The sequence below is a fragment of the Crocodylus siamensis genome, chromosome 4 (assembly GCF_052110815.1).
Source record: "Crocodylus siamensis isolate JL-2025a chromosome 4, ASM5211081v1, whole genome shotgun sequence".
In the NCBI taxonomy this organism is placed as follows: Eukaryota; Metazoa; Chordata; order Crocodylia; family Crocodylidae; genus Crocodylus; species Crocodylus siamensis.
The window spans coordinates 183,311,847-183,337,986 of NC_143398.1; the positions used below are offsets into that span (position 1 = coordinate 183,311,847).

Consider the following 26,140-nt stretch of genomic DNA (forward strand, 5'->3'; position numbering starts at 1 on the left):
GAGCCTGCCTGGCCCGATGGCATGCGACACCCACCCCATGGGTCCCAATCAATGTGCCATTCATTGGGCCGGGCAGGCTCTGTTCCACCACAGGCAGCCCCCAGGTCTCAGCTAGAGCAGCACACTGCAGGGGGGCTCTGCCTGCCCTGAGCCATGAGTGCCCTGAGGGCCTACTGCCTGCTACTGCTGTTGTCACAAGCTCCTGCAAGCCATGCCCTGTTTTTTTCTCCAGCATGTTGAGGCAGCACACTGGACAGGAAGGGGACATAGGAGCCATAGAGACACTCTCGCCAGTTGCCAAAGTGTCTCCTTGGAGGACCCAGCCTCCAGCTGCTTCAGGCATGCTCTGAGAGCACACCCTCAACCACTGTTTCCCGTGCATTTTTGTTTTTATACCGGGATTTCCAGTTACCAAGTTTAGAGTCTACACTGCAAATATGCAGTTCAGGGAACATTTTCTTGTGTACGGTGTGCCTTCTGTGGCATCTCAGACTCCTCTGAGTTGCTGAAACATGCATGTGCAGGCTCACGTGGACACGGCCTATGTGGTTAAACCCTGGAGCCGCCACAAAACATCGACTTCATACAGGTCCATATAAGCATAGTAGTTGTGAATGCACAGGTCACTGCAGGATCACAGCCTAAGAATATCAACATTCTTCAACTCAGAAGCATAGGTGGCAGAAGGAAGGGGGATAATGGGACTTAGCCCCCTCAAACGCGGGTCAGTGGTAGGGCTGCAAGGCATCCTGTCCTAGGGCTTCTGGCGGCTGCAGCAGGGGGAGGGACATTGGGCCAGTGGTATAGGACTGAGCAGCAAGCAGTTTGTCTAGGGAGCACAGCTCCTGCTGCTACATGCACCCCAGGAGGCATAGGGGCACATGTCCCCAATTTGCGTGGGGCAGGGTAGGCTACCACGGTGGACTGGGGCTAGGGCTGCACTGGGTTCTTCGTGGCATGGCAGGGCGCCAGGCTGTGCTTGGGGCAGGTGGAGCACATGCTCCCCTTGGCTCCCAGGATGCGTGCAGCACTGGGAGCCACACCCCCATGCCCTCTGGATGAGCCATGGCTCCATCCTGCACCACATCCCAGGTGTGTGGGGGCCCTGGGGGCCCCATTCCCTCCAGCCTGGTGGTGCAAGCTGGACCTGCTCTGACACCTGGCTCTGGGCCCCCCTGGCTGGTGCGGGGTTGGGGCCCATGTGGGGAAGTAGCTGGGCCAGTGAAAGGCTGGGGGGCAGTGGGTTTGTTTGCATGGGAGGTGCCGGAGCCAGTTAATGACCCTGGATGTGGGGAAAAGAGGGCGGTGCATGGGTGCAGAGGGCCCTGGCCCTGATCCAGGCCAGACTCAGCTCTGCTCCCTCCTGATCCCTGCCTGGTCGGAGCCCTAGCCCCACTCCTACTCCTACTGCACAGTTGGATGGGTAAAAAAATTGGCTGAAGGGGCGCACCCAGAGAGTAGTGGTAGACGGGATGTGCTCAAACTGGTGAGATGTGAGCTGTGGGGTCCCCCAGGGCTCGGTCCTTGGGCCCGCACTGTTTAACATCTTCATCAGCAACTTGGACAATGGGGTGGAAAGCACGCTGTCCAAGTTTGCTGATGACACTAAGATGTGGGGTGAGGTGGACACACTTGAAGGGAGATAGAGGCTGCAACTAGATTCAGACAGACTACAAAAGTGGGCAGATGAGAATAGGATGGGGTTCAACGTAGATATACGATGGGTGCTGCACCTTGGGAGAAGGAATCCAAAGCATACATACAAGCTGGGGAGTTCCCTCCTTGAAAGCACAGAGGCGGAAAAGGATCTTGGAGTCATTATTGACTCCAAGATGAACATGAGCCATCAATGCCAGAGCACAGCCAGCAAGGCCAGCCATACCTTGTCATGCATCCAAAGGTGCATCTCAAGCTGGTCCAGAGAGGTGACACTCCCCCTCTATGCGACACTGGTCAGGCCGCAGTTGGAGTACTGTGTCTAGTACTGGGCACTGCACTTCAAAAGGCATGTGGCTAGCCTGGAGAGGGTTCAGTGGAGGGCCCTCCGCTTGGTGAGAGGGCAGCAGCACAGGCCCTATGAGGAGAGACTGAGGGACCTAACCCTGCTCAGCCTCAGCAAGAGGAGGCTGAGGGGGGGACCTGGTGGCTGCCTACAAACTCATCAGGGGAGATCACCAGCAAATAGGAAGAGCACGTTTCTCCCCAGCACCACCTGGGGTGACAAGGAGCAATGATAATAAGCTGATGGAGAATAGGTTTAGGTTAGAGATCAGAAGGCAATATTTTACAGTTAGGGTGGCCAATATCTGGAACCAGCTTCCCAGGGAACTGGTCCTCGCCCCTACCTTGGGCAAATTCAAGAGGAGGTTGGATGATCACCTGTCTGGGGTCTTGTGAACCCAGTGTTCATTCCTGCCTGTTGCAGCAGGTCAGGCTAGATGATCTGTTCAGGTCCCACCTGAACCTGGCTACAGTGAAACTCCCTCTCCCCCACTCCCTCCACAGACTTTCCCCACAACCCCATTTTTTTTTTCTACTGCCTATGATACAAATATGCAAAATTCCCCTACATTAATACAGTGGTGGAAAAAAAGATAAAATCCCATTTCACACACCATCCTGTCCAACATGCACACAGTCCTTAGTTTTTGGATGCATTGCAGAATTTTTTACTGTGAACAGTACATTAATTTCCTGTGAAAATGAAAAATAATGTTCTGAATACCCAGGATACTATATTCAGCATTTTAAAAATACCAAAAAAGACTTCCCATTTTCACAAAACAGCAGCAGAAACCCTGAGGACATACTGCACTACAGGAAGCCAAGTGTAGGAAGCTGCATGAAACAGCACAAAGTACATTCTTTTGATACAAGGAATGGGCAGTGTAATTCTCTTCATCTCACATCAAGTTCTATATTTAAATGGGATTGGGGAAAAATAAGCTTACCTTTCTTCCATTGTCACAAAACAAAGCTGAACTGTCTTTTTCCTCCAAGCAACAGTTCCCATTTTCTTTCTTTTGACAACAAAATGATTCCTGAAATAGTAATATCCCCATCATTAAACATATATCTGATGTAATGATGGTCCTGCCACGTGAACTGAACACCGTTTTCTAGCAACAGTCATGTCAATGCTCAATATGAAGGTAACTAGCCAACTGCCTATCAAGAATGACGGGGGGCGGGGATGGGGGAAGGGGGCTGGGATGGAGTGCCACCACCCCACGCCTTACTGTTCTGCCTCTTTCAGGGAATGGACTGGGGGAACCAAAGCCAACGCTGCTTGGAGCACTCTGATTGGTTGTTTCTGTCAACCAATCAGTGCAAACAAAGCATTCTGCCCATCAAGAATGACGGGGTGGGGGGGTAACAGGGGCGGGGAAAGAGACCCCCCTCTCCCTCCCCTGTTCCCTGCTGCCTCCCCTCCCTGCTGGCTGTTGTTGTAGGGAGGGGACATCGGCCCCTGGCTCTGAGAAGCAGACCCCGCTCTGTCGCCTCTGTTATGGCAGCACTCCAGCCCCTCATCATCCCCCTCTGCCTCCAAGGAGCAGGGGCTGGCCTCGCCCCCCTCCCCTCCAGCCCCTCAGTCCCCACTGTCATGGTGGGGCTCTGCTGTCTGTCCCTGTCTGTGTAGGGCACTCCGATTGGCTGCCAACATAGCCAATCAGAGCACGAATAAAGTGTTACAGGCAGACAGACAGACTTAGGTTTTTATAATATTAGAATAACATAACTCCCCTTCAATGGCAGATTCTCTTCTTTTTACTTCCAAGGATCACATAAGCCCTTTTGGCTCTCAAGTTCTTTTCCAGAATCACTGCTCCCCAGAACAAAGTCACCCATCCTATAAGGATGGCACACTTTCCTTATGCTTAGAAGTATGCCTTTACAGTTGGCTGTGCTGAAATGCCTATGGCTTGCACCCAGCCTAGCAAATGCAGCGGGACACTTTATACAAGTGGCCTATTTCCTTCATTTATCACTTCCTCAGTCTATGTCATGTGCAAACTTCAAGAGTTTAGTTTTTTCAAGGTCAGTGATAAAACTATTAAATGTCCATTTACAATTATACATTGTGAGCCATCAGGAGTTAATCTGCTTAATGTGTGCCATGTTAACTTGTATCAACAAGCTGTAGATAAGGCTGAATGACCCCTAAATAAAATTGCAAGTATTTGTATTTTAATACATTACATTTTTAACGTGGTGCGCGCATGCGTAAAAGAAAGAAAACTAACGAACGCAGGTACAGAACAAATTTCAGTTGGATTAATTATATTTTATTTTATTCAGTGATTCCCATTTCAAAACCTTTGCACAAATGCTATAGCAATTGCTACATACATAATATGAGGTAAGGAACTATGAGCTAAAGTTACTCTAGATTTACACCTGTATAATCCAAAACAAAAATTGACCTAAAATTACAAGTTAAATGTTTTTTTAAGGTCAAATCTTATTTCAACTCTCATACCAAATTCTCAATGATTTTGCTGAAACTACCTATGTGAAAGAGGTGAGTAAGTGTTGGTTCTTTTTATGAAAAGTTAATATTTACCAGGTTCCTATAATACTTTTTCCATTGTGCCAGCACACTCCGATTTGTATTCCTTAGCTAGATGTTGCAGGACTAAATCCAAAACTCACTTGTACAGTAAAATCCCTGCTATCCAGCATTCTATTAGCTGGAATACTCTATTAATCGGCACTGTGCTGCCGCCGCCATCATCCACCACCCCATGCTGCTGCCATGTGCAACCACTCTGTGCTGCCGCTGCCATCCACCACCCCATGCCGCTGTGTGCAACCCACCTCTCCCCCCCACTCTGGTATCTTTAGGTAACTGGCATTTTTATATAACCAGCACCCAGCATTCCCCACTCATGCTGAATAATGGAGCTTTTACTATATTTATAAAAATACAAAAATATATTTACAAAGAAGCAAAATCTTCCATAAGATTTGGATAAGGCCCTAAGAGATGGCTTCTCTGTCCTATTGAGATGGAAACCCAAGCTTGCTTGATAGAAAAAAAGATACAATTTTGTATAAAATCATAATTGTCTGTGGTTGTTTAGATATTATAGTTCATAATAATTTATTTCCCCCACTGTATCTTCCCTGCTTCCTCAGCTCCCTCCCCAAAAATAAAAAAATCCTTAGAAAAATGTTCTATTATGCCTCTTACCTTACAGAAAGTTTTACAGCCATCTAAGATTGGCCTATAACCAGTACAGCGGCACAAGTTACCTGAATAGAAAAAAACATTAAGAGAAAACTTAATTCATCCAAATCTGAATCTGAAGATTCGACACTGATTTGGAGAATCAATGATTTGGACACAGACACAGCTTTAAAAGTTTTTTCTACATACCTCGAGGTACCAGATGCAGCTCATGATCACTGCAATTCTGGGGCAGATGGAGCATCCCACAGGAGTGCAGGGGGGCCCTCCATGTGCTCAGCAGCTAACCCCGAAGTGTACCAAGAGTACTTCCGATCCACATCTGGGTCTGCCACGGAGTGCACTGGTGGCTCCTGTGCTCCCCCCCAGCTCAGTGAGCGGCCGCAGAGGGAAGAGATTAAAGGGGCTCCTGATTCGATTCGGAGATTTGGCCACCAAATAAGGCCAAATCTCTGCCGAATCGAATCAGAGACTGAAGCTTCGCAGCCCTAGTATGGAGCTTTTTTTTTTAAGTGCCAGGAGGCTGAGGCTGAGGCTGGGCTGGGGCTGGGGCCAGGCAGGGTAGCCATCAGGGCTTCTCCTGCAGCTCTCCCTGCCTGGGGAGAGGCAGGCACAGCTGAAGGAGCCGCAGGAGAACCTGCAGCCACCTGACTGTGCCTGCCTCTCCCCATTGGATCCAAATCTCTCCAATTTTTTTCCAGATCAATTCAGAGGCTTCGGATTCAATTCAGACCTTTTAATGGGTTTCCCAATTCAATTCGGATTTGTAGATTCTGCTGCTGAATTGGGCCAAATCTCTTCCAAACTGAATTGGCGACTGAAGCTTCACACAGCCCTACTTAGCTGGACATTATCCTCTGAAACTACAGTGCCAAAGGAAGAAACTGATGGAGTGCCAGATTCAAAGGCACTACTCTTTCTGCCCAAGTGTCCATCCAGCCTTTTCTTGTGGAGTACCAGTGAAGAGGGTCTCTGTCAAAAGGATACCTTGAAGCATACTCTTTTTTCATGAGGGCAGTGAGAGTAACGGACTACTTCTAATGTGACTGGATCACTATTATAGTGGTCGTAGATGATACAGGGGAGGACTGAATTGGTTATTTTAGACCCCTGGAACTTGAAGTCACTTTGCTAACTGTTGAGCCATTAGAAATCTGTGTTTATGAAGATGGCACTGAAACTTCATGCTTATGAGAATCTGAAACTGGCCACCTACACTTCTCCATTAGAAAAAGTGTTTCAGTCTTGATTCCACGTCACTCTGCAAATACAGGCAACCCCCACTTAATGCGGTTTCAGTTAGCATTATTTTGCTATAGCGCTCATTTAGAATTGATACCCAATTCCGTTGAGCGCTCAGCCAGTTTCTCTATAGCGCTCAGTGGAATCAGAGTTTTGGCAGGCAGGTGGGCAGGGAGAAGCAGCAGCGAGTGGCAGGTGAGTGATTGGCAGTGAGTGGGCGGGCAGGCATGAGGGCCCAGAGTGGGATGGCAGAAGTGCAGGCCCAGGCTGACACATGGTGGCGGAGTGGGCAGGGGGGTAGAGACAAATGACTGCAAAAGAAAGGAGGTATGGGACCCAAGCCAGTGCCCGGGGCCAGAGCCAGCAGGGGCCTGTTCCCAGGGTGGGAGGCAGGAGCACGGGGACTGAGCTGGTGTGTGGGGCCTGTGTCAGGGCCAGTGGAAGCCTGCACCCAGAGCAGGGCAGCAGAAGCACCGGTGCCTGGGCTGGAGAGGGTGGGGAGATGGGAAGAAGCGGCAGTGACAGAGGTGAGTAGTGCGAGGCCCATGCTGGTGCCTGGGGCCAGGGCCGGTGGGGGCCTGTGCCCAGAGTGGGGCGGCAGGAGCACAGGGCCTGCATCAGTGCCTGGCGGCAGGGGCCAGAGCCCAGAGTGGGGCAGGCAGTGCCCGGGCTGGCAAGTGGGGCTGGAGATGCTGGCAGTCAAGTGAGGGGGGTGGGGAAAGGCAGCAGCAGTGAGAAGCAGTGAGGAGAGGCTGGGCATGAGCATGTGACACATGGCAGTGCCCAGGGCCAGGACCAGCAGGGGCCCAAAGCAGGGCAGCAGGAGCACAGGCCTGGGCTTGGAGCGCTGGCAGGTGGGTGGGGGAGTGGGGAGAGGCAGTGGCAGGGCAGGCAGTAACCAATAAATTTCTATTTACATTCATTTCTATGGGGAAATGGGTTTCGCTTAGTGCTTGTTTTTTCTGAAACCAATTCAGAGCACTAAGCAAGGGTTGCCTGTATGTCTACACAGGTTCTCAATCCCTCCAGGGGTCACCTCAGTGCAGCATATCCCACTCACTAACACACTACGCATGTCAAACCTTCAAGCATGCATATTAGGGCTATGCGAAGCTTCAGGTGCTGATTCGATTCGGAGGAAATTCAACCTGATTCGGTGGCCGAATCTCCAAATCCAAATTGAATTGAGAGACCAATAAAAAGGTCTGAATCGATTCGAAGTCTCTGAATCAATTCTGAAAAGATTTGGAGACTCGGGTAGTCCCTGCTTGCTACCGCAGGGAGCTGGATCCGGACTCCGTGCTGGTAAGTGGCTAAAGGGGGGGCTGGAAGAGGGGGCAGAGGGCCATGGGTTAGGGGCCCCCTGTCAGGCCCCATCCCCTGCCTGCTTCCCCAGCTTCTCTGAGTGCTCCCTGACCCCTGCCCACTCTCCCAGCAGCATCAATGGCTGACCCACCCGGCCCCAGTGTCCCAGCTTTTCAAAAAAGAAAAGAAAAAAAAGCCCGCACTCACCGGTTCCTGCTAGTTGGGGGGCAATCCCTGCTGTTCCCCACTTCATGGGAGGCTCAGCCACGAGCCTCCATCCCCTATCCACTTTCCTGGCCCTGTCAATAGTTAGCCTGCCCAGCCCGTGTCCCAGCTCTTTAAAAAAAAATGAAATGAATAAAAGCCCTGCACTCACCGACTGCTGCAGCAGATGTCGGGGCTTCTGGGCCCCCGCACATATGCAGGGCAGTGTGAGGCAGTGCAGATTGCACCCCCCGACACCTGGCAGGAGGTGGTGAGTGCAGGGTGTTTTTTGTTTTTTTTTTCTTCCAAAGTACTAGGATGCTGGTGCTGGGCAGGGCAGCCATTGATGGAGCTGGGAGAGCAAGCAGGGGATGGGGGCTCATGGCACAGTCTCCTACACAGCGTGGGGTAGTGGGGGGCAGTGAGGATTGCCTCTCTGCCTGGCTGAAGCAGGTGAGTGTGGGGCTTTTTTTCTTCTTCTAGACTTAAGGCACCCCTGGGAAAATGACAGGTCTTAGTTTTCACTTGATTTTTTTTACTACAGAAAAATAAAACCCTGGCTGGAGTCATCTAGTCGGGGATGGTCCTTCTTTGAGCAGGAGGTTTGACTAGATGACTTCCTGAGGTCCCTTTCAACCCTAATTTTCTATGTTAATAGAAAATTATTTCTGTTAGAAATAATTCAGAAAAGCCACAACAGGTCAGAATGTTTTTAACACTATGGATTTCTATTTGAAATCTCTGGGTTTATCACAGGAATTGTATTTCAACACGAGACCGTGCTAACATTGTGTGGCCCCCTATGGCATACTTGAAAGGATCACGGCACCCCAGGGTGTTGTGGCACCCTGGTTATGAATCACTGCTGTACTGTATGTAGCTGCTATTAGTATTTTGTTCTGATTAATAATATCCCAAAAAATACTGCATAATTTGGAGGAACTTGCTTTGGCTCATCTTGTACTTCTTCAGCCAAAATAAATGCCCCCAGAGTTATCCTGGGTGTAACAGGTTTTACTATATCTCCTGGAAGGAAAATATAGCAAAACATGAAAGGTCCAACAAATTTCTAACATGTTTAGGAGGACAACTACCTACTGCAGAAAGCTGAGGAGACATATAGGGAATCATCTATTTTGGACTTGGTTCTGCCCAACAGAGATGAACCTGGATGTGAAGCTGTTTGAAAACTTGGGAGGAACCATGATGTTACAGAACTCATGTTCCTAATGAAAGGAAGGTATGAAAAGAGCAAAACAAGGACAATGAACTTCAAAATGACAGATTTCAACCAGCTCAGAACTAATAAGTAGTGTCCCACAGATAGACAAATCAAAAGAAAAAGAAGTCCAAGTGGACTGGCACTTCCTGAAGGATACAATATAGGAGGTTCGATAAAAGGCATTTCAGTGCTAAAAAAAGATAAGTAGAACTGCAAGAGACTAATTATTAGTAATGAGGCTAGGGAAGGAGATTTTGAGCTATCTGAAAAAAAAAAACCCAAGAGAGGGACCTCTTGATTGGTGCTACACCTACGGAAGAATAACGAAATGCAAAAGTACAGAATGGGAGATCACTGGCTAGCCAATAGTGTTGAAAATGACCCCAATGTTTTCATGGATCACAGACTCAACATGTGATGCAGTCACAAAAAAAGGGCAAATACAATTCTGGGCAACATCAACAGGATTATGAGGTGCAAGAACCAGGAGGTGATGGGAACACACTACTGGCAGGCCTCATCTACAGTAATACATGCAGTTCTGGATTCCACAATTTAAGAAAGATGTGAATAAGATGGACAGGGTCCAGAGGCAAGCAACAAAAATGATAAGGTGATTGGAAGGAAAGCTGTATGAGGAAAATTTGAGAGAACTAAATACGCTTACTTTGGAGAAGAAGAGATCAAGGGAGAACAAGATCAGAGGCCTAATGGGCCTGCACTGTACCCTGAGCAGTGGGAACACATATTGCAGGAACACTGGCTGGAGGTTCACTGCTGTGAGAGTATGTCACCTTTCCTGCCAACATGTCTTGAGTGGATACTTAGATGACAATTTCTGGCAGTGAAAATGAGGTTTAATTTCCTTCACACAGCACTGAAACTTGGCCCACTGTTCCAACAATGTGCATCACTGCTTCTGCTCTGCCCTCCCTGCTGCCAGAACCAGAGTCAAAGCCACTCCAGGGAAGGTACAGGGGGAGAGGAGACAGAAGAATGAGATGAAGACTCCCAGTTCCCTTTTAATACCACCCCCACCATACAACACTTGGAGCACTTGGAGCATGTATCCTGCTTCTCCACCCATCGTTACACTACTGAACATGATTAACAGTTTTAAAATATTTGAAAGCCTGCAATAAAGAGGAAGAACTGTTCTCCTTTGCCATGGAGGGCAGAACTCAAAGCAATGGTTTTAAAATCCAGCAACATACTTAGATTACATCTCAGCAAAAACTTCCCTGCCATTGGAATAGTAAGGCAGAGAACAGCCTATCCAGGGAAGCACTAGTATCTCCTTCACAGGATGTTTTCAAGAGGGTCTAGAGAATTATAGATTAGTCAGTTAGACTGCAGTACCTAGGCATTTACTAGAGCAAATTATAAAACAGTCAGTTTTAAAGACCTGTACGATGAGGTGGTGATTGCTGGCAGCCTAGGTGAACCGGTTAAGAATAAAAGGAAATTAAATTAGCCTGACATGATTTATGACAAGGTATCCAGTTTGGTGGATAAGGGGAATACAGTGAATGTATAATTTTTTTGTTCCCAATACAGGTCTGTTTTGGTTGTTTAACATTATTTACTTACCAAGATGGAGAGAGAGAGAGAAAGTACCGATCAAATTTGCAGAGGACAAAACTGGGGTTGAAAACCATTTGGAGAACAGGATTAAAATTCAAAGGGATTTCGATAGACTGGAGAGCCAGCCATACAACAAAACAAAATTTAATAAAGACAAATATAAAGGGCTAGACTGAGGGAAGAAAAGATAAATGCATTAATATAAAATGGGGGATAACCAGCTGGGAAGTAACATGAATGATAAGAATTTGGGGGTTATGGTTAGATCACAACTTCAACACGGATCAACAATGTGATGTCACAAGTGACACAATTGCAGTTTGTATACAAAAGAATAGAAGGTGCTAGTACTGTTCTACTTGGCACTGGTTAGATTTCACCTTGAGTACTGCATCCAGTATTGGCTACCATATTTTAAAGCAGGATCTGGAAAAACTGGAAAGAGTCCATAGGCAAGTAACACATGAATAAGGGGTCAGAAAGCACTATTTATTTTAATTTTCAGGAAAAATAGATGAAGGGGTGGACATATAGTAGTTTTCTAGTATTTGAAAGACTTCCATAGAAAAAAGAAGAGGAACAACTGTTCACTGTTCCCCCTAAAACACAGGGCAGGGCATATGGCAATGGATGTAAACTGTAATAAAGCATATTCAGAACAAATCTCAGGAAAAACCTCAGTTATAAGAGCCATAGAATGATGAAACAAGCTGCCTATGGGAGTTGTAGAATCTTCATTGGAGGTTTTCATGAAGATGTGGGTCAGGCATAAATCTGGGATTAGGAATATAGAATCCTACATTTGTGGATGGTATTGGTTTAGATGACCCTCAAGGCCACCTCCAATCCTACAATTATATGACTCTGAAATGAGGCAATGGTTACTCCTTTACAAGAAGGAAATGATTTAGAGCAGGGGAGACCAACCTCGGGCCTATAGGCCAAATGCGGTCCACAGAGTCTTAGACCAGCCTGCAGGGTTCCCCATGTGTCAGGAAATTTGGTGGCAGGAAAGCAGTGGCAGTTAATAGTGCCATGCTGCCAAAATCCCAAGCCCTGCACAGCAGTCAGAAGTAGGCCATGAACCTGCCCCTGCATGGCCAGACTGGAGCTTGGCCATTTCCCTCCTTCTCCCAGTGGGACTGGGGCCCATCCTTGAGCAGCTGGTTTCAGGCCAGGCCATGACCCCCACACCCCTGGGGCTGGGCCAACTCTCCTTAACCCTCCCCTCCTTCCAACCAGATTGGGGTCAAATTATGTCCCCTACCCTGGCAGGGCTGGTCTGAAGTGGGGTCATGCCCTCTCCCCCTACAGGGCCAGGTCAACTCCCCTTTCCATGCAAGGCTGGATCAGGGCTGCACTACCCTGCTGCCCTGGCACACTCATCCTAGGTGCTGGACTGGGTCTACCAGCTGGAGCCAGCTTGTGGAGGGACCAGGCACTGCTCATTCCACCCCACACACAAAAAGATTGAGCACCACTGATTTAGAGCCTTGGGACTCAGGTTCTGTAATACAGCTGAACCCTGGGACCGGCGCTAGCTAAACTAAACCTGTTGTGATTATTATTTTCATCCATGAGCTGTACGGAGGAAACTGTATGAGGGGAAAAAAGCTGTAAAACAGTAGCAACAAGTAGTATAATAGTGATGATTGGGGCCACTCTGTCCTTTATGCCATCAGGAGGAAGCAGCATGATGGAACCTGTGGCCCCAAACAGATTGACTTTTATTAGTAAATGTTTAGGATTGGGAATCCAGCAAAAAGATGACAAAGCTGATGGAGAAATACAGATCACCTGAGCAAGGGACTAACAATAGAAGGATGGGGGTGAGGAGGGGAACGTAACTAGGATACAATGTTAGCCAACTAAGCCCGGGGGTGCGAAAAACTACTACTAGCAAAAATATTTTGAATTTTTGTGGAGAAGCTATGTGCATGGCTGTCGAGAAGCTTTTGTAGAGAAGCTATGAGTCAGACCCACATGTGCAGAGTATCCAACAGTAAATGTGAACCAAGAAGATACTTACAAATTCCAAATGACTTTCAGATGAGAAAACTCACCAGCCAGAGCTGCAGTTATCTGCTCCATGGAGGGCTCCAGGTGGTTTCTGAGCAAAGTGTACATGGACATCACCATTCCAGGGGTGCAGAAGCCACACTGAGAACCATGGCATTTTGCCAGCCTTTCCTGGAATGAAACAGGGCGGCGTACCCTGCTTTTAAATGCTGTATTAATAAAGTTCCCTTTTCATTCAGTTTTAAAGCTGTTACTATTCATTAGGACTCAGAATATACATGGACAGCACACAAATTATCAAGAAGCAGGTTTAAAACAGAAGGAAGTCATTTTTTTTGTCAAGTCAAAAAAACGCCCGACCTTTCACAACCATAGTATCATAGAAAATAGGGTTAGAAGGGACCTAAATAGGTGCTGCAGAATTCAGCACTGCCATGTCCCAGTGACAACATGAGTCAGTGATGCTCAGCTTTCTTGTCTAGTCTATTACTTATTTTGAATTTCACTGTAGAATCAGTTTAAAAATCCAGAATACTCAGCTCTGGTTTTATCAATGAGAATGAAATGGTTAGGCTGCCCGGGGCAGGGTCTAAAACACAGGGCAAATCTGGGGTCAGGAAACAGATACAAAGTTGCCAGATCCAAGGAAAGTCTGAGGGGCAAGCTATGAATCACAAGCTGAGTCAAAGTTCTGGAGACAGAGGCAAAATTACCAAACCAAGAGAAAATTCAGAAGCCAGAGCCCAAGAACAGAGCAAGCAGAGTCAGGAAACCAGGAGTACTATGTCACACAGGCTTGCCAGGCCAGAATTTTAGCAGGAACTGTTGGCTGGCCTGGAATCTGTTGTCACAGCTTGAACTAAAATGGGAAGCTGCACTCTCAGCAGCCAATCAGGAGGCCCAGACAGTGGCCATCTGGAGTCATTAGCTGGGTTAGGGCTGCCAGTCAAAATTCCAAACGACTCCCAAAGCAATCAGTTCAGACTACACTGCCTGAACAACCAGCACAGTTTTCCCCAATGTCCTAAACTGTATTAGAGCATCAACCTTTTTTCATTTGAGGACCCCTAATTTTTTCAAATGGGGGTACAGACCCCTTTGTATTGTAAGTGTGAGTATTCACATAGTTTTGATTGATCAAAGTCATCTTTCACAGACTCCTTAGACAGGACCCCAATGGATCCAGGGATCACAGGTTGAAAACTATTGCTGTAACAGCATTGCCAAGCCAGCCAATGACATAGAGGAATAAACAAAAGGAAGAAATCCTTTTACTCCTAATGGCAAGCCCTCACCTGAACTGGATGAATCCTGGTTTTTGTGTTTCCAACACCTTCTACAGTGGTGACCGCAGCACCGTGCAGAGAACATATGGGTAATAAGCAGGCATTGGCAGAAAAATGTCTTTGGATTGTAAGGAGAATCAAAGACTTTAAAAATAGTTTAACCATACTCTGTGGAAAATGAAGATAAAGTTTCCAGTTTCTATAAAGCACCCATCAACATCTTGAGCAATACTCAATAAAAGGGGAAACCTACCAGTTGTAATTTTATTCACACTGTTGGAGTCACTTGTCTAGTCATGGGGCCACAACCATTGCAGTTATAGAGCATCTGCACATTGTTTCAGGCTGGCATTCTACAGGCCATGGGTATGAAGTACCTCACCCTTTCTGTCATATAATTCCTCTCGACTATTTCTATCTGTAACTAGGCTCTAAGCACACAGCAGGGGAGAGGATAAGGGAAGCTCTTTGCATGCTAAACAGTTAAAGAACAAATATTACCCCTGGTAGATGACACTGGATGGTAACCAAAATTTCTGAACCATGGGAAATTCTGAATTGCTTTGAAATAGCAACATTTCAAAATTTACCATGAAATGAAAATTTTCAGCAGTTTTTCAACACCATCAAAACATTTTCTATCAAAATCACTGATACGTTTCGACAGTATCGGTTAATTAATTTTGTTTTGATTTTGATATTTATATTAAACTGTACACTTATAAATAAAACATTAAAATGTATGCACTATTTTAATAAAAAGCAAACATTAAATTAATTTTACATTTAACTTTAATTTCATTTGAATGAAACTTTTACCTCCCACATAATAAAATTATTCTGTGCAATGTTAACGATGGAAAACTACTCCAAGTTAAAATTTTGTGGAAAGCATTACTAAAGGATAACCTTTTCTCCTCTTCATCATAGTGCACCCTCCAAAGTCCATAACAGGAGATTAGTCACCAATGACTTCCATCATAGGATGGGCTGTCAAGAGCCCTACTCCTTAATCAGTCACTGATTAATCAGTCACTCTAAGTCAGCATTAGTTCTTGATAGTGGTTGTCATGCTCCAAAAACTGCAGTTGTTGAACATGATTGCAAAATTTCACTGACCAGTGACCAAGTACTGCATTTGGACATAAGAACTTCAACTAGTTTGTAACGTGCCTGAATGCACAGTTTGCTCCACTTACTGAACTTTGTCTCAACATCTATGCTATTATTATTCATTTTACAAAGTTTTTGCAGTGCTGCACAAGGAAAACTTACTATCTTTTGTTTTTAAATATACCTATTTCTTTCAGTAAGCAGAAATTAAATTTCTTTTTTAAAACATCACAAAATTCAACAGAGCTTACACATCTTTTGTTAAGGATACAAAATCTTCTTGGAAAGTGGTTCATATGTTGATATCATCACAGTGCAGGCACCACAGCCCCCTCCACCACAGCTATACTTAGTTCCTGTGAGACGGACTGAAACAACTGCAATTAAGGAAATAAAAAGTCCACAGGTATTTAATGTCTCATTTTTGGCAGTTGCTCTGCTCCCAACAGTTCATCACAATGTATAAAACTTAAGAACAATTTTCTTTTGAAGGCAATACATGTGGAATATGTAACTGAGTTAGTGCCACAGCTCACATATACGGCACTGATTTCTACAGGAATTGAAACCTGCAATTATTATAAGACCAAAATTGAAAAACAGTTCCCACCTAAGACAATGGAAATTTGATGCTAACTTCCTCTGAAAGGAACAGCAAGTCCACAAATGTAAACACACTGTTGGGATAAAAACAGCAGCAAGTATTCTACAGTGCTTATATATTTCATTCCAACTCAGTAAGTCACTGAAAAACACGAGAAAAGATTTATGGGCCAAATCTCCTAATGAGACTTAAGCATGTTGTCAAGTATTTTACTCAACTGATGCATTAGTCCTTAAGGACAAGATTTTCCAAGTAGTTGCTACTGAAGTTAATGTATGCTAGTGGTCAGAATTTATTCTGGAATTGTAAAATATTAGAATTCCAAATGTAAAACTACACAGCATCTGAATGTCATCATAAGCTGCAAAGTGATTGTCTATTTTGGTTCTTATGTACAACCAGAACAATTTCCAAAAGTAGAGGTTTAGTGAAAGGCCAGAATTTGTGCTCCTCAAGCAGTGTTTGAAAGCCTCCAGTTCCCTTCATTGGCTCCCCCTTATATGCTACATCAAGTTTTAACTTCTCATCCTCTTCTTCTAGGTTCTGACCTCCCTCCCAACCTACCTCTCAGATCCTGTATCTTATGTTCTTGCATTCACACAACTGCCCTTCACTTCACTCATTTTTACAGGAAAGTAGAGCTGAAGGTAGCCCAGTGGGTGGATTGATTTGGATGGACTTTTGAAAATACTCTTCCCCAGAATGCCACTGCATTTCTAATGCCCTGTCCTAGAGATCAAGACATCACTTTTGCAGCTTACGCAAAAGATGGCACTTCTAGCAGCATCATGGTTTCTGATAACATTCTGGAGTGTCACTTTAGTTCAGAAGTAAAGTAAAGCTGAATCCTCTATTAACACTTTGCTAATCTACACACTGCCAACCTTCCTCAGGAACGATTAAAGAGCAGTGTTGCACAGCTTCACTATTTTTGCCAGTTCAACTACAGAACAGTACAAATAAACTATCCTGCTCCTTAGGTAATGCAAACACATTTTAGGATGCAGTCTCCTTACTACTGCTTTTCCCACTCACTTACTCATAAACAGTTATTAACAATGGTCTAATGTACCAAACCCCATAAAAATTTAGCCTCCTGTCCAAAAAATTAGGACATCTGGCCTAAATCACTCCAAGTACTACAACACCCCTGGTATTTTGCAATACTCTGCACTTATATAACATTCCCACTGAAGAATGTTAAAGCCCTGTACAAATGATAATAGAGACCTATTATTCTCACTTTACAAAGAGTACAGGGACACAAAGATGTTGAGTAACCTTCCCAAAGTGTCACAGAAACTCAGTGTTCAAACTAGGTACACAAACAGACTGCATGACTCAGGAACATGCTCTAATTCAGGCTTGTCCAACATGCGGCCCATGGGCCCCCATGAGGCCCACCAAGCCATTTTATTTGGCCTGCGGCAGCACCGCCACCATGGAGCGCAGAGCCACTGCTGAGTGGCGGTGGAGCCGCCACGGCACAGTGCGGAGCTGCCGCAGCTGAGTACGGAGCCGCCGCCGAGCACAGAGCCGCAGCGGAGCCACTGTGGAGTGCAGAGCTGCCGCAGTAGAGTGTGGAGCTGCCACGGAGCGCAGAGCTGCAGCAGAGCCGCTGTCGTGGAGCACAGAGCTGCTGCCACGGAGCCGTTGCCAAGCACAGAGTGCGGAGCCGGGGCAGCTAGGCGAGGCAGGCAGGGCCGGCCCACGGGACCCAGCCGGCAGTGAGGGGAGGGTAGATTTCATAGACATTAGGGCTGGAAGGGACCTCAGGAGATCATCGAGTCCAGCCCCCTGCCCAAAGGGCAGGAAGTCAGCTGGGGTCATAGGATCCCAGAAAGAGAAGCATCCAATTTACTCTTGAAGGTGTTCAATGTAGGCGCTTGAACCACCTCCGCTGGCAGACTGTTCCAGACCTTGGGGGCTCGGACAGTAAAGAAATTCTTCCTTATGTCCAGCCTGAAACGGTCTTGCAGGAGTTTGTGACTGTTCGACCTCGTCATCCCATGGGGCACTCTGGTGAATAGATGTTCCCCCAGATCCTGGTGGTCACCCCTGATAAACTTGTAGGTGGCCATCAGATCACGCCTGAGCCTGCGCTTTTCCAGGCTAAAGAGTCCCATGGCTCTCAGCCTGTCATCGTAAGATCTGTTTTTCTGACCTCTGATCATGCGCGTGGCTCTCCTCTGGACTCTCTCAAGCTTCTCCACATCCTTTTTGAATTGTGGAGCCCAAAACTGGATGCAGTACTCCAGCTGTGGCCTCACTAAGGCCGAGTACAAGGGGAGAATGACGTCCCGGGATTTGCTCGAGAAGCATCTATGGATGCACGCCAGCATTTTGGTTGCTTTACTAGCCGCAGCATCGCATTGGAGGCTCATGTTCATCTTGTGGTCAATGATGACCCCCAAGTCTTTTTCTTCTGTAGTGCTAACCAACGTAGCACTGCCGAGCCTATAAGGGTGCTGCAGGTTTTTCCTCCCAAGGTGGAGAACCTTGCATTTTTCGGTGTTAAACACCATCAGGTTCTCGTCTGCCCATTTGCTGAGCTTGTCCAGGTCAGCCTGGATCACCCGCCTATCTTCTGGTGTGGATGCTTTGCCCCAAAGTTTAGTGTCATCGGCGAACTTTCAAGAGTAAATTGGATGCTTATCTTGCTGGGATCCTATGACCCCAGCTGACTTCCTGCCCTTTGGGCAGGGGGCTGGACTCGATGATCTCCCGAGGTCCCTTCCAGCCCTAATGTCTATGAAATCTATGAAAACTTGGCCAGTCCACTCCTGACTCCAATGTCCACATCGTTAATGAAGATGTTGAACAGTATGGGTCCCAGGACAGAGCCTTGAGGGACCCCACTGGTCACAGGGCACCACGATGAGTGACTGCCATCAATCACAACCCTCTGGGTCCGACCACGAAGCCAATTTCCCAGCCAGCGGTAGCTGCTTACCCCCGCAGGGCCGGGCTCATCAGTGAGCCGGGTCCTGCCGCCGCTGCCCCAGGGCTGTGTGGCACGGGGCTGTCCCAGCTGCACCTGATTAGATGAGCTGGGGACAGGGTGCAGCTTCTTCTCTGGCTCTGCCCCTTGTCCCCGGCGCATGGCCAGGGAGCTGCAGCATGGCCCATGCCATACCCACATGCACGGTGGATGGAAGCGCGAGGTAAGTTCATGTGCGGAGCTGGGAGCACCTCAGGGCCGGGCCGGGGATGCGGGGTGCGCAGTTGCCGGAGCCAGGCTGGGCGGGAGGCAGAAGGAGCCCGGCTCAGAGGCGCTCTACCTCCAGCCGCCTCCTTGGTGGTTCAGATTCTGCTGATGTAGCCTGCATGGCTAAAGATGGGGGTCTGCATGCTGCTGAAGCAGCCTGTGCAGTGAGGGGGTATTAGGGGCCCACCCCCACAGCGTGCAACACATGCTGGTGTCATCTGGGGCTCACAGCCTCACCATATCTGAACAACCCTGGACTAGCTTATCCTTGAGATCTCTTCCACGTCTCTACAGTATATGCCTACAATTTCTATTTAATTAACCACAATGACCATGATTAAGTTAGTAAAGGATCTTGAGGATAAAAGCTAGTCCAGGGCTCCAGCAGCATGCAGACCCTCATCCTCAGCCATTCAGGCTACATTTGCAGGACATGGACCACTCCTCCCCCTTCCACAGGCCTTTCCCCCTTGCACAGCAGTGGGAGAGGTGGCTGCCCAGGCCCATGCCCTATATATTAACTGCTTGGAGACCCCATGTAGACTGTGGGTGACATCCTGGCCCTTTGTGGGCCACATGTGGCCTGCAGGTAGTCAGCTGGGCAGCCCTAATCTAGTCCAACCCCCTACACAGAAAAATGATGTCCTGTTCCTAAGCCATACCAAACATACATACTTTCTGAAAACCACAACTTGCCTAGGCACATTTCCAGACCCATTTCATTGTCACTTCCTATAACTTCATTGGTGCCAAAGGTCACGTGACATCACTTCCTGATGTGATACCACTTCCTGTGAGGTCTTTGAATATGGCTTGCTGGCCCACTGGGTGATAAGTTCGTGATCCCGCCCCACATTCAAAAAGGTTGGACACCCCTTCTCTAACTGCTAAACCACAGTCCTGGAAGAGTGTAGCTAACATTAAGTCCATTTTTATAGTCTAATCGAATTTGCCCTTGTTCTAGATATAAAAAATACAGCAGACCACTGACGAGTATTTGATTCTTAAAAGGGACAGTAATTTAGTACGGTCATTTGACTTTGCTTCTATCTTTATCAGGCTCCAATAATCATCAGTGGGGAGATTTGCCTGAAAAATATCTGCAAAATATTGCTTTGAATATGTGAAGAAGAAAAGGATACTTCTCTTTCTTAGGTAAGACAACAGCATTTGCTCAGGATCAGCATTCTTCTCTACTATCTGTAATGGAAAGTGAAATACAAGGTGTTAGAAAAGCAATCAAGGCTTATCCTTTAGCCCCGCATCCTTCTTGAGTGCCACTCCAGTCTGCTTCTCCTGTCTCATCTGCTGCTCTGCTTTCTGCTCCCTCTTTCTGCTTTCCCTGTGCCAAGTCTCCTGCTCTGCTTCATCCTTCCTAGCATATCTGATGCTGTGCTGCTTATTTCCTTCCTTACACACAGAGGTTGTCCATGCTACGTGTGTTATGCATGCCATGGATGTGCCCAGAAGAAAACCCTCCTCCATTGAACAGAAATGCACTAATTGGTTAAAGGACCCATGATAGTTTTGGCTTCCTCTGGAAATTTTTTGTTTGACAGATAGACAGACCTGTTTCTAACAAGGAATCACAGAATCATAGCAAAATAGGGCTCGAAAGGACCTCCAAGGGTCATCTAGTTCAAACTCCTGCTCAAGGTAGGAATATCCCCGCCTAAACCATCCTAGACAAATTTTTGTCCAACTGCTAAGGTAACTTATTTTTAACCCATGGAGCTAGGGGGAAGGCAATCCACTCCTAAGGTCCCCTGCAGGTAGTAGAAGCAGGATCATGGATAAGGAGATACAAAATAATAGGGAGAACTCTCAGATTTATGAAGATCGTGAAGGAGAGGGCAGAGAGTCTTTTCTTGGTTGAAGGTTTACTAATGACAGGTATTAAATTACAGTTGTGAGAAGAGTCTTCTACAGCATGTAATAAGGTACTCATTGGGCATGTCTACACATGCATTTACTGTGCAGTAAGTGGTTTTTAGATTGGCGTCTACACATGTAGGCATTATAGCACAGTGTGTGCACCCATTTGGGAGGAAAGTTACTTCCAAGTCAGTCCGCACGTACAGTGTTACTGTGCAGTAAGGTGTCTACATAGTTACTGCACAGTACAGGCATGCACATGTAGATGTGCACCTGTACTGTGCACGTATAGACATACCCATTATTGACAACAGTTTAAAACCTGATGATATCTCAGACCTGGGATGAACACTAGAGGGCAGACTACTGGCCAGGAAAATGGCAAGGATCACCTTCTTCCCAGTTTTATTTATTAACCATTCATCATAGTCAAATTACAGTCTTCTCAACTGTACCCTCAAATGGGCTGGCTGTAATTGAAACTCCACCAAATTTTTAACCAGCTATTGCAAGGAAATATCACAGTGAGGTAAGAAAAATATTACCCTTACGCACATAAAACTGCATTCTGGGGAAGGTCAGGAAAGCTGTCTGTCACACAGCACTAAATACACAGACTAAATATAATCTTCATTCTGCACCAGCCTCTGACGGAGGCAAAATATCAAACTACATAAAGCAAAAGTATAAGATTTCCTGTGATCAGACAGGATTATCTCATTACCTGCTAAACCTTAAAGATGAATTTAGCCCGTAGGTGGTTTAGATTACTATTTTCTTTGACACCACCTGCTTTCAGATCAGTTGCCTGTTTCTCACTTCTTTGGTTTTATTTTCCATTTCCTCTAGTAACACATTTCCCTACCTTTTCAGGGTGTTGCAAGGTTTAAGAAAGAGTCCATTTCAAATTAAATGCCAACTTTCATCAGTATTTTTTTTTTGCACTTAAGAACTTAGATTAATAGATGCTAGGGTCAGAAGGGACCTCAATAGATCATGAAGTCTGACCCCCTGCCCTGGGCAGGAAAGAGTGCTGGGGTCAGATGACCCCAGCCAGATGACTATCCAGCCTTCTATTAAAGACCCCCAAGGTAGGGGAGAGCACCACCTCCCTTGGAAGCCCATTCCAAATTTTGGCCACTCTTACCGTGAAGTTTTTCCTCATATCTAGCCTAAATATGATCTCTGTCCGTTTGTGACCATTGTTCCTTGTTACCCCAAGAGGTGCCCTGGTGAACAGAACTTCTCCGATCCCTTGCAGTGCCCCCTAATGAATTTGTAGGCGGCCACAAGATCACCTCAACCTTGTCTTGCGGAGTCTAAAAAAGTCCAGGTCCCTCAGTCTCTCTTCATAGAGCTTGTCCTGTAAGCCCCTAACCATACGAGTGGCCCTCCTCTGGACCCTCTTGGGGCTATCCCCATCCTTCTTAAAGTATGGCACCCAAAACTGGACACAGTACTCCAGCTGAGGTCTGATCAATGCCGCATAGGGGGAAGTATCACCTCCTCGGATCTGTTTCTTATGTATCTGCTGATGCATGATAAAGTGGTTAGCTTTGCTGATGATTTATGTTCATCTTTGAGTCCATTATGACTCCGAGACCCCTTTCCGCATCTGTGCTGCTGAGAGGATCATTTCCCAGCCAGTAGACATGCTGGATATTTTTGCACCCTAACTTGTCCTTGTTGTACTGCATCCTATTATGTACTGCCCACTTTTCTAACCTGTCCAGGTCTGCCTGCAGTCGTTCCCCACCCTCCGGAACATGCACTTCACCCCACAATTTAGTATCATCCTCAAACCTGGACAGAGTGTAACCCAAAAATTAAACTAATGACGAAAAGTTAGTTTCTTTTTAGCGGGTAGCTTATCGCTAAGGGTACTGGGGAGTTATACACTTATCAGAGACCATTAGCTGATTAAAGGTGGGGTTACCCTACCAACACACACATTCACATATACATGCACTCTCCTGGGTGACACACTACATAATCCCAAGGGTGTTGTAGATAGGGATGACCAATCCCTATTGGCTGATGGAGCCGGGTATCCGACCTGGCACGCACAGGCATGGGCTCCGATGGCGAGGCAAGTTCCCCATCATCCTCTCTCCTGCCCCCTTTTATACAGTTTATGTTGCTGGGCAAGATTTCTGGATGCTTTTTCTTCAGGCATGCACTGCTTGGTCAGCACATAACCCCTTATCGCACCAATCAAAGGTGACTTGGAGCTGGTTCCTCTTTATCAAGGATGTTGTGCAGATATCGTTGAGGCAGTCAGTCTTCAAAACAATCTTATCTTCAATTAAACTACAACCATCCATTATGTTCATGCCATCTGCTTCTTCTTTGTTAGTCACATACACCACATTTGCACACTTCATTATATGTTTAACCTTATACAATTTATGGTATGATCTAAGCACTGTAAGTTTTCCCTGACCTACTGGCTACAAGAGTACACTTCACACCCACATCCAAGTCACTGATGAAGATATTGAAGAGTATAGGTCCAAGAAACTTCCTGAAGACACTTTCAAAAGGAGACTTGGGTGCCCAGTTCCCCTGAACTTTCAAGGGGCTGCCTGCCTAAATCCCCCGCCCGTGTCCCTGACAAGCTGCCTCCTTGCTGACTGGCTTTGCAGAGGGGAAAGGAAGAAGCAGTTATCTTCTACCATCTTTATGTGAAACCTGATCAAGATCATTCCCAACATTTCACCCACATGATTTTCCTGAAGCCTGTCTGCAGGCAGACGTAAAAGGAGGGGTTAAGCTGCCTTCTTTATCCCTTTGGATCTAAGCAACCCACTGTTTGCCTCTCTCAGCACTTGCCCCGCTCCTTGTCCCTTTCCTTTAAACCCGTCAAACCCATTAGGCGCAGGCCTCCCTTGCTCCGAGGAGGGGTGTGCCCCCTGATCTGGACTAGACAGGTCTCTCCAGTGCCAGCGCAGGCGGTGAGCGGGGGGCGCTGAGGCGAGGAGAGGAGAGCAGAGCGCGCACACCCCGCGGCGCCCGCACCCACCTTCCTCCCGTTCACGTAGAAAACCAGCTCGGCCGAGCGCCCCGCCGCAGCCGCGGCCACAGACATCGCCGCCCGCTCCCGGCGCAGGCCGGGACTGAGGCGCAGGCCCGGGGTGGGGCGGCGCGGCGCGGCGGAGGCGAGGTCCTGGCGGCGGGGGGCGGGACCGGGACGGGGATCGCGGCGGCGGGGGCGGCTCAGCCCCTTCTCGTCGGCCGTGCGGCGCGCGGGAGCCACGGGGAGCAGGAGCGCCGCTGTCAGCGCCCCGGCCCCCGCACCGCCTGTGGCGCCCGGAGCAGAGGGACGGGCGGGAATGAGCCCTGCTTCAACCTTTCCGCACGGTTTTAAAGCCCCCTCCCAGGCGTGTCACACTTCCGTCTGCCACCTTTCCTGTCGCTCCCCCGGCCCCTGCTGGCAGGGCAGGCTAGACGTGCCTTTCTAACCTGAAGGGACTTTTTTTTTCCTGGAACAGCTCGAGATGAGAGACAAACTGCATAACTTAAGAGGCGCGGGGCTGTACTTCTTGTACCCTCCAGCAAAGACAGTAGATTCACATGGTAGATTCATAGATTCAGAGACATTAGGGCTGGAAGGGATCTCGGAAGATCATCGAGTCCAGTCCCCTGCCCAAAGGGCAGGAAGTCAGCTGGGGTCATAGGATCCCAGCAAGATAAGCATCCAATTTGCTCTTGAAGGTGTTCAGTGTAGGTGCTTGAACCACCTCTGGCAGCAGACTATTCCAGACCTGTAAAGAAGTTCTTCTTTGTCATGGAGGAGTTTATAACTGTTCGACCTTGTAATCACTTGGGGCGCTCTGGTGAACAGATGTTCCCCCAGATCCTGGTGAACACCCAGATAAACGTATAGGTGGCCACCAGATCACGCCTGAGTCTGCGCTTTTCCAGGCTAAAGAGTCCTATGGCTCTTAGCCTGTCATCGTAAGGTCTGTTTTCCTGACCTCTGATCATGTGCGTGACTCTTCTCTGGATTCTCTTAAGCCTCTCCACATCCTTTTTGAATTGTGGAGCCCAAAACTGGACACAGTACCCTCACTAAGACTGAGTACAATGGGAGAATGACGTCCTGGGTTTTGCTCGAGAAGCATCTATGGATGCAAACCAGTGTTTTGCTCGCTTTGGTAGCTGCAGCATCACTTTGAAGGCTCATGTTCATCTTGTGGTCAGTCATGACCCCCAAGTCCCTTTCATCCATAGTGCTAGCCAGCGTAGCACTGCCAAGGCTATAAGGATGCTGCAGGTTCTTCCTCCCACGGTGGAAAACCTTGCATTTTTCAGTGTTAAACACCATCAGGTTCTTGTCCACCCATTTCCTGAACCTGTCGAGGTCAGCCTTGATTGCCCCCCTGTCCTCAGGTGTGGATGCTTTACCCCAAAGTTTGGTGTCATCAACGAACTTGGCCAGTCCGCTTCTGATATCAATGTTTACATCGTTAATGAAGATGTTAAATAGTGTAAGCCCTAGGACAGAGCCTTGAGGGACCCCATTGGTCACAGCAGACCACAAGGATTGACTTCCATCAACTACCACCTGGGTCCTCCCACGGAGCCAATTCCCTAGCCAGCGGATCGTGGTGAAGCTGAGGCTGCAGTTGACAAGTTTGGCCAAGAGGTGATCATGGGACACCAGATCGAAGGCTTTTTTGAAGTCAAGATACATGACATCAATCTCCTCCCGCTTGTCCAGGTGATAGGTCACCTGGTCATAAAAGGAAATGAGATTGGTCAAACAAGACCTAACCGCAAAAAACCTGTGCTGGCTATCCCTCAGGATGTTGCTGTCAGTCAGTCTGTTAAGGATGGCCTCTTTGATAATCTTTTCCAAGACCTTCTCTGGGTTAGGGGTCAGGCTGATGGGTCTGTAGTTTGCTAGATCCACTTTCTTCCCTTTCTTGAAGATAAGCACCACATTGGCCTTCTTCCAATCTTCGGGCACTTCACCAGAGCTCCAGGAGATCTCGAAGATGGGTGCTAGGGGCTGAGGTATGATGCTTGCTGGCTCCTTGAGTACCCTGGGGTGTAAGCTGTCAGGGCTGGTTGACTTGAAGGTATCCAGCCTCTCAAGATGTTCCTTCACGAGGTCAGCATTGATGAGGGGTAAGGAATCTCCCTCACCTGGGCCTCCCTGTCCTGTAGTGGGCAGAGGCGTCCCGTGGGACTGGTGGAAAACTGACACAAAGTACTCATTTAGCAAGTTTGCTTTTTCCTGGGCGTCAGTTGTCAGTTGTCCCATCTGGTTTAGTAGGGGTCC

At 47.4% G+C, this 26,140-nt stretch overlaps 1 protein-coding gene across 5 annotated transcripts in view; it reads right to left on the reverse strand.

Moving 5' to 3' along the window:
- LOC149867302 (aldehyde oxidase-like) overlaps positions 1-24,576 on the reverse strand; it is a 79,375-nt gene extending 54,799 nt beyond the window's left edge. The window contains exons 1-7 of one of the 5 annotated variants that reach the window (XR_016442008.1): positions 23,876-24,574; positions 20,121-20,178; positions 15,438-15,534; positions 14,063-14,171; positions 12,812-12,938; positions 5,195-5,256; positions 2,952-3,041 (exon numbers count right to left, since the gene is read on the reverse strand). Coding sequence is in view for 4 of the 5 variants with exons in the window: in XM_090045144.1 (XP_089901270.1) it covers positions 2,952-3,041; positions 5,195-5,256; positions 12,812-12,938; positions 14,063-14,171; positions 15,438-15,534; positions 20,121-20,178; positions 23,876-23,941 (609 nt within the window). In the remaining variant the exon portion in view is untranslated. Of the gene's footprint in view, positions 1-2,951; positions 3,042-5,194; positions 5,257-5,380; positions 12,782-12,811; positions 12,939-14,062; positions 14,222-15,417; positions 15,535-20,120; positions 20,181-23,875 lie in introns of those variants that run through there. The other 4 variants (XM_090045144.1, XM_090045147.1, XM_090045145.1 and 1 more) reach the window with 4 other exon arrangements.
- Between the last annotated feature and the right edge of the window lie 1,564 nt (positions 24,577-26,140).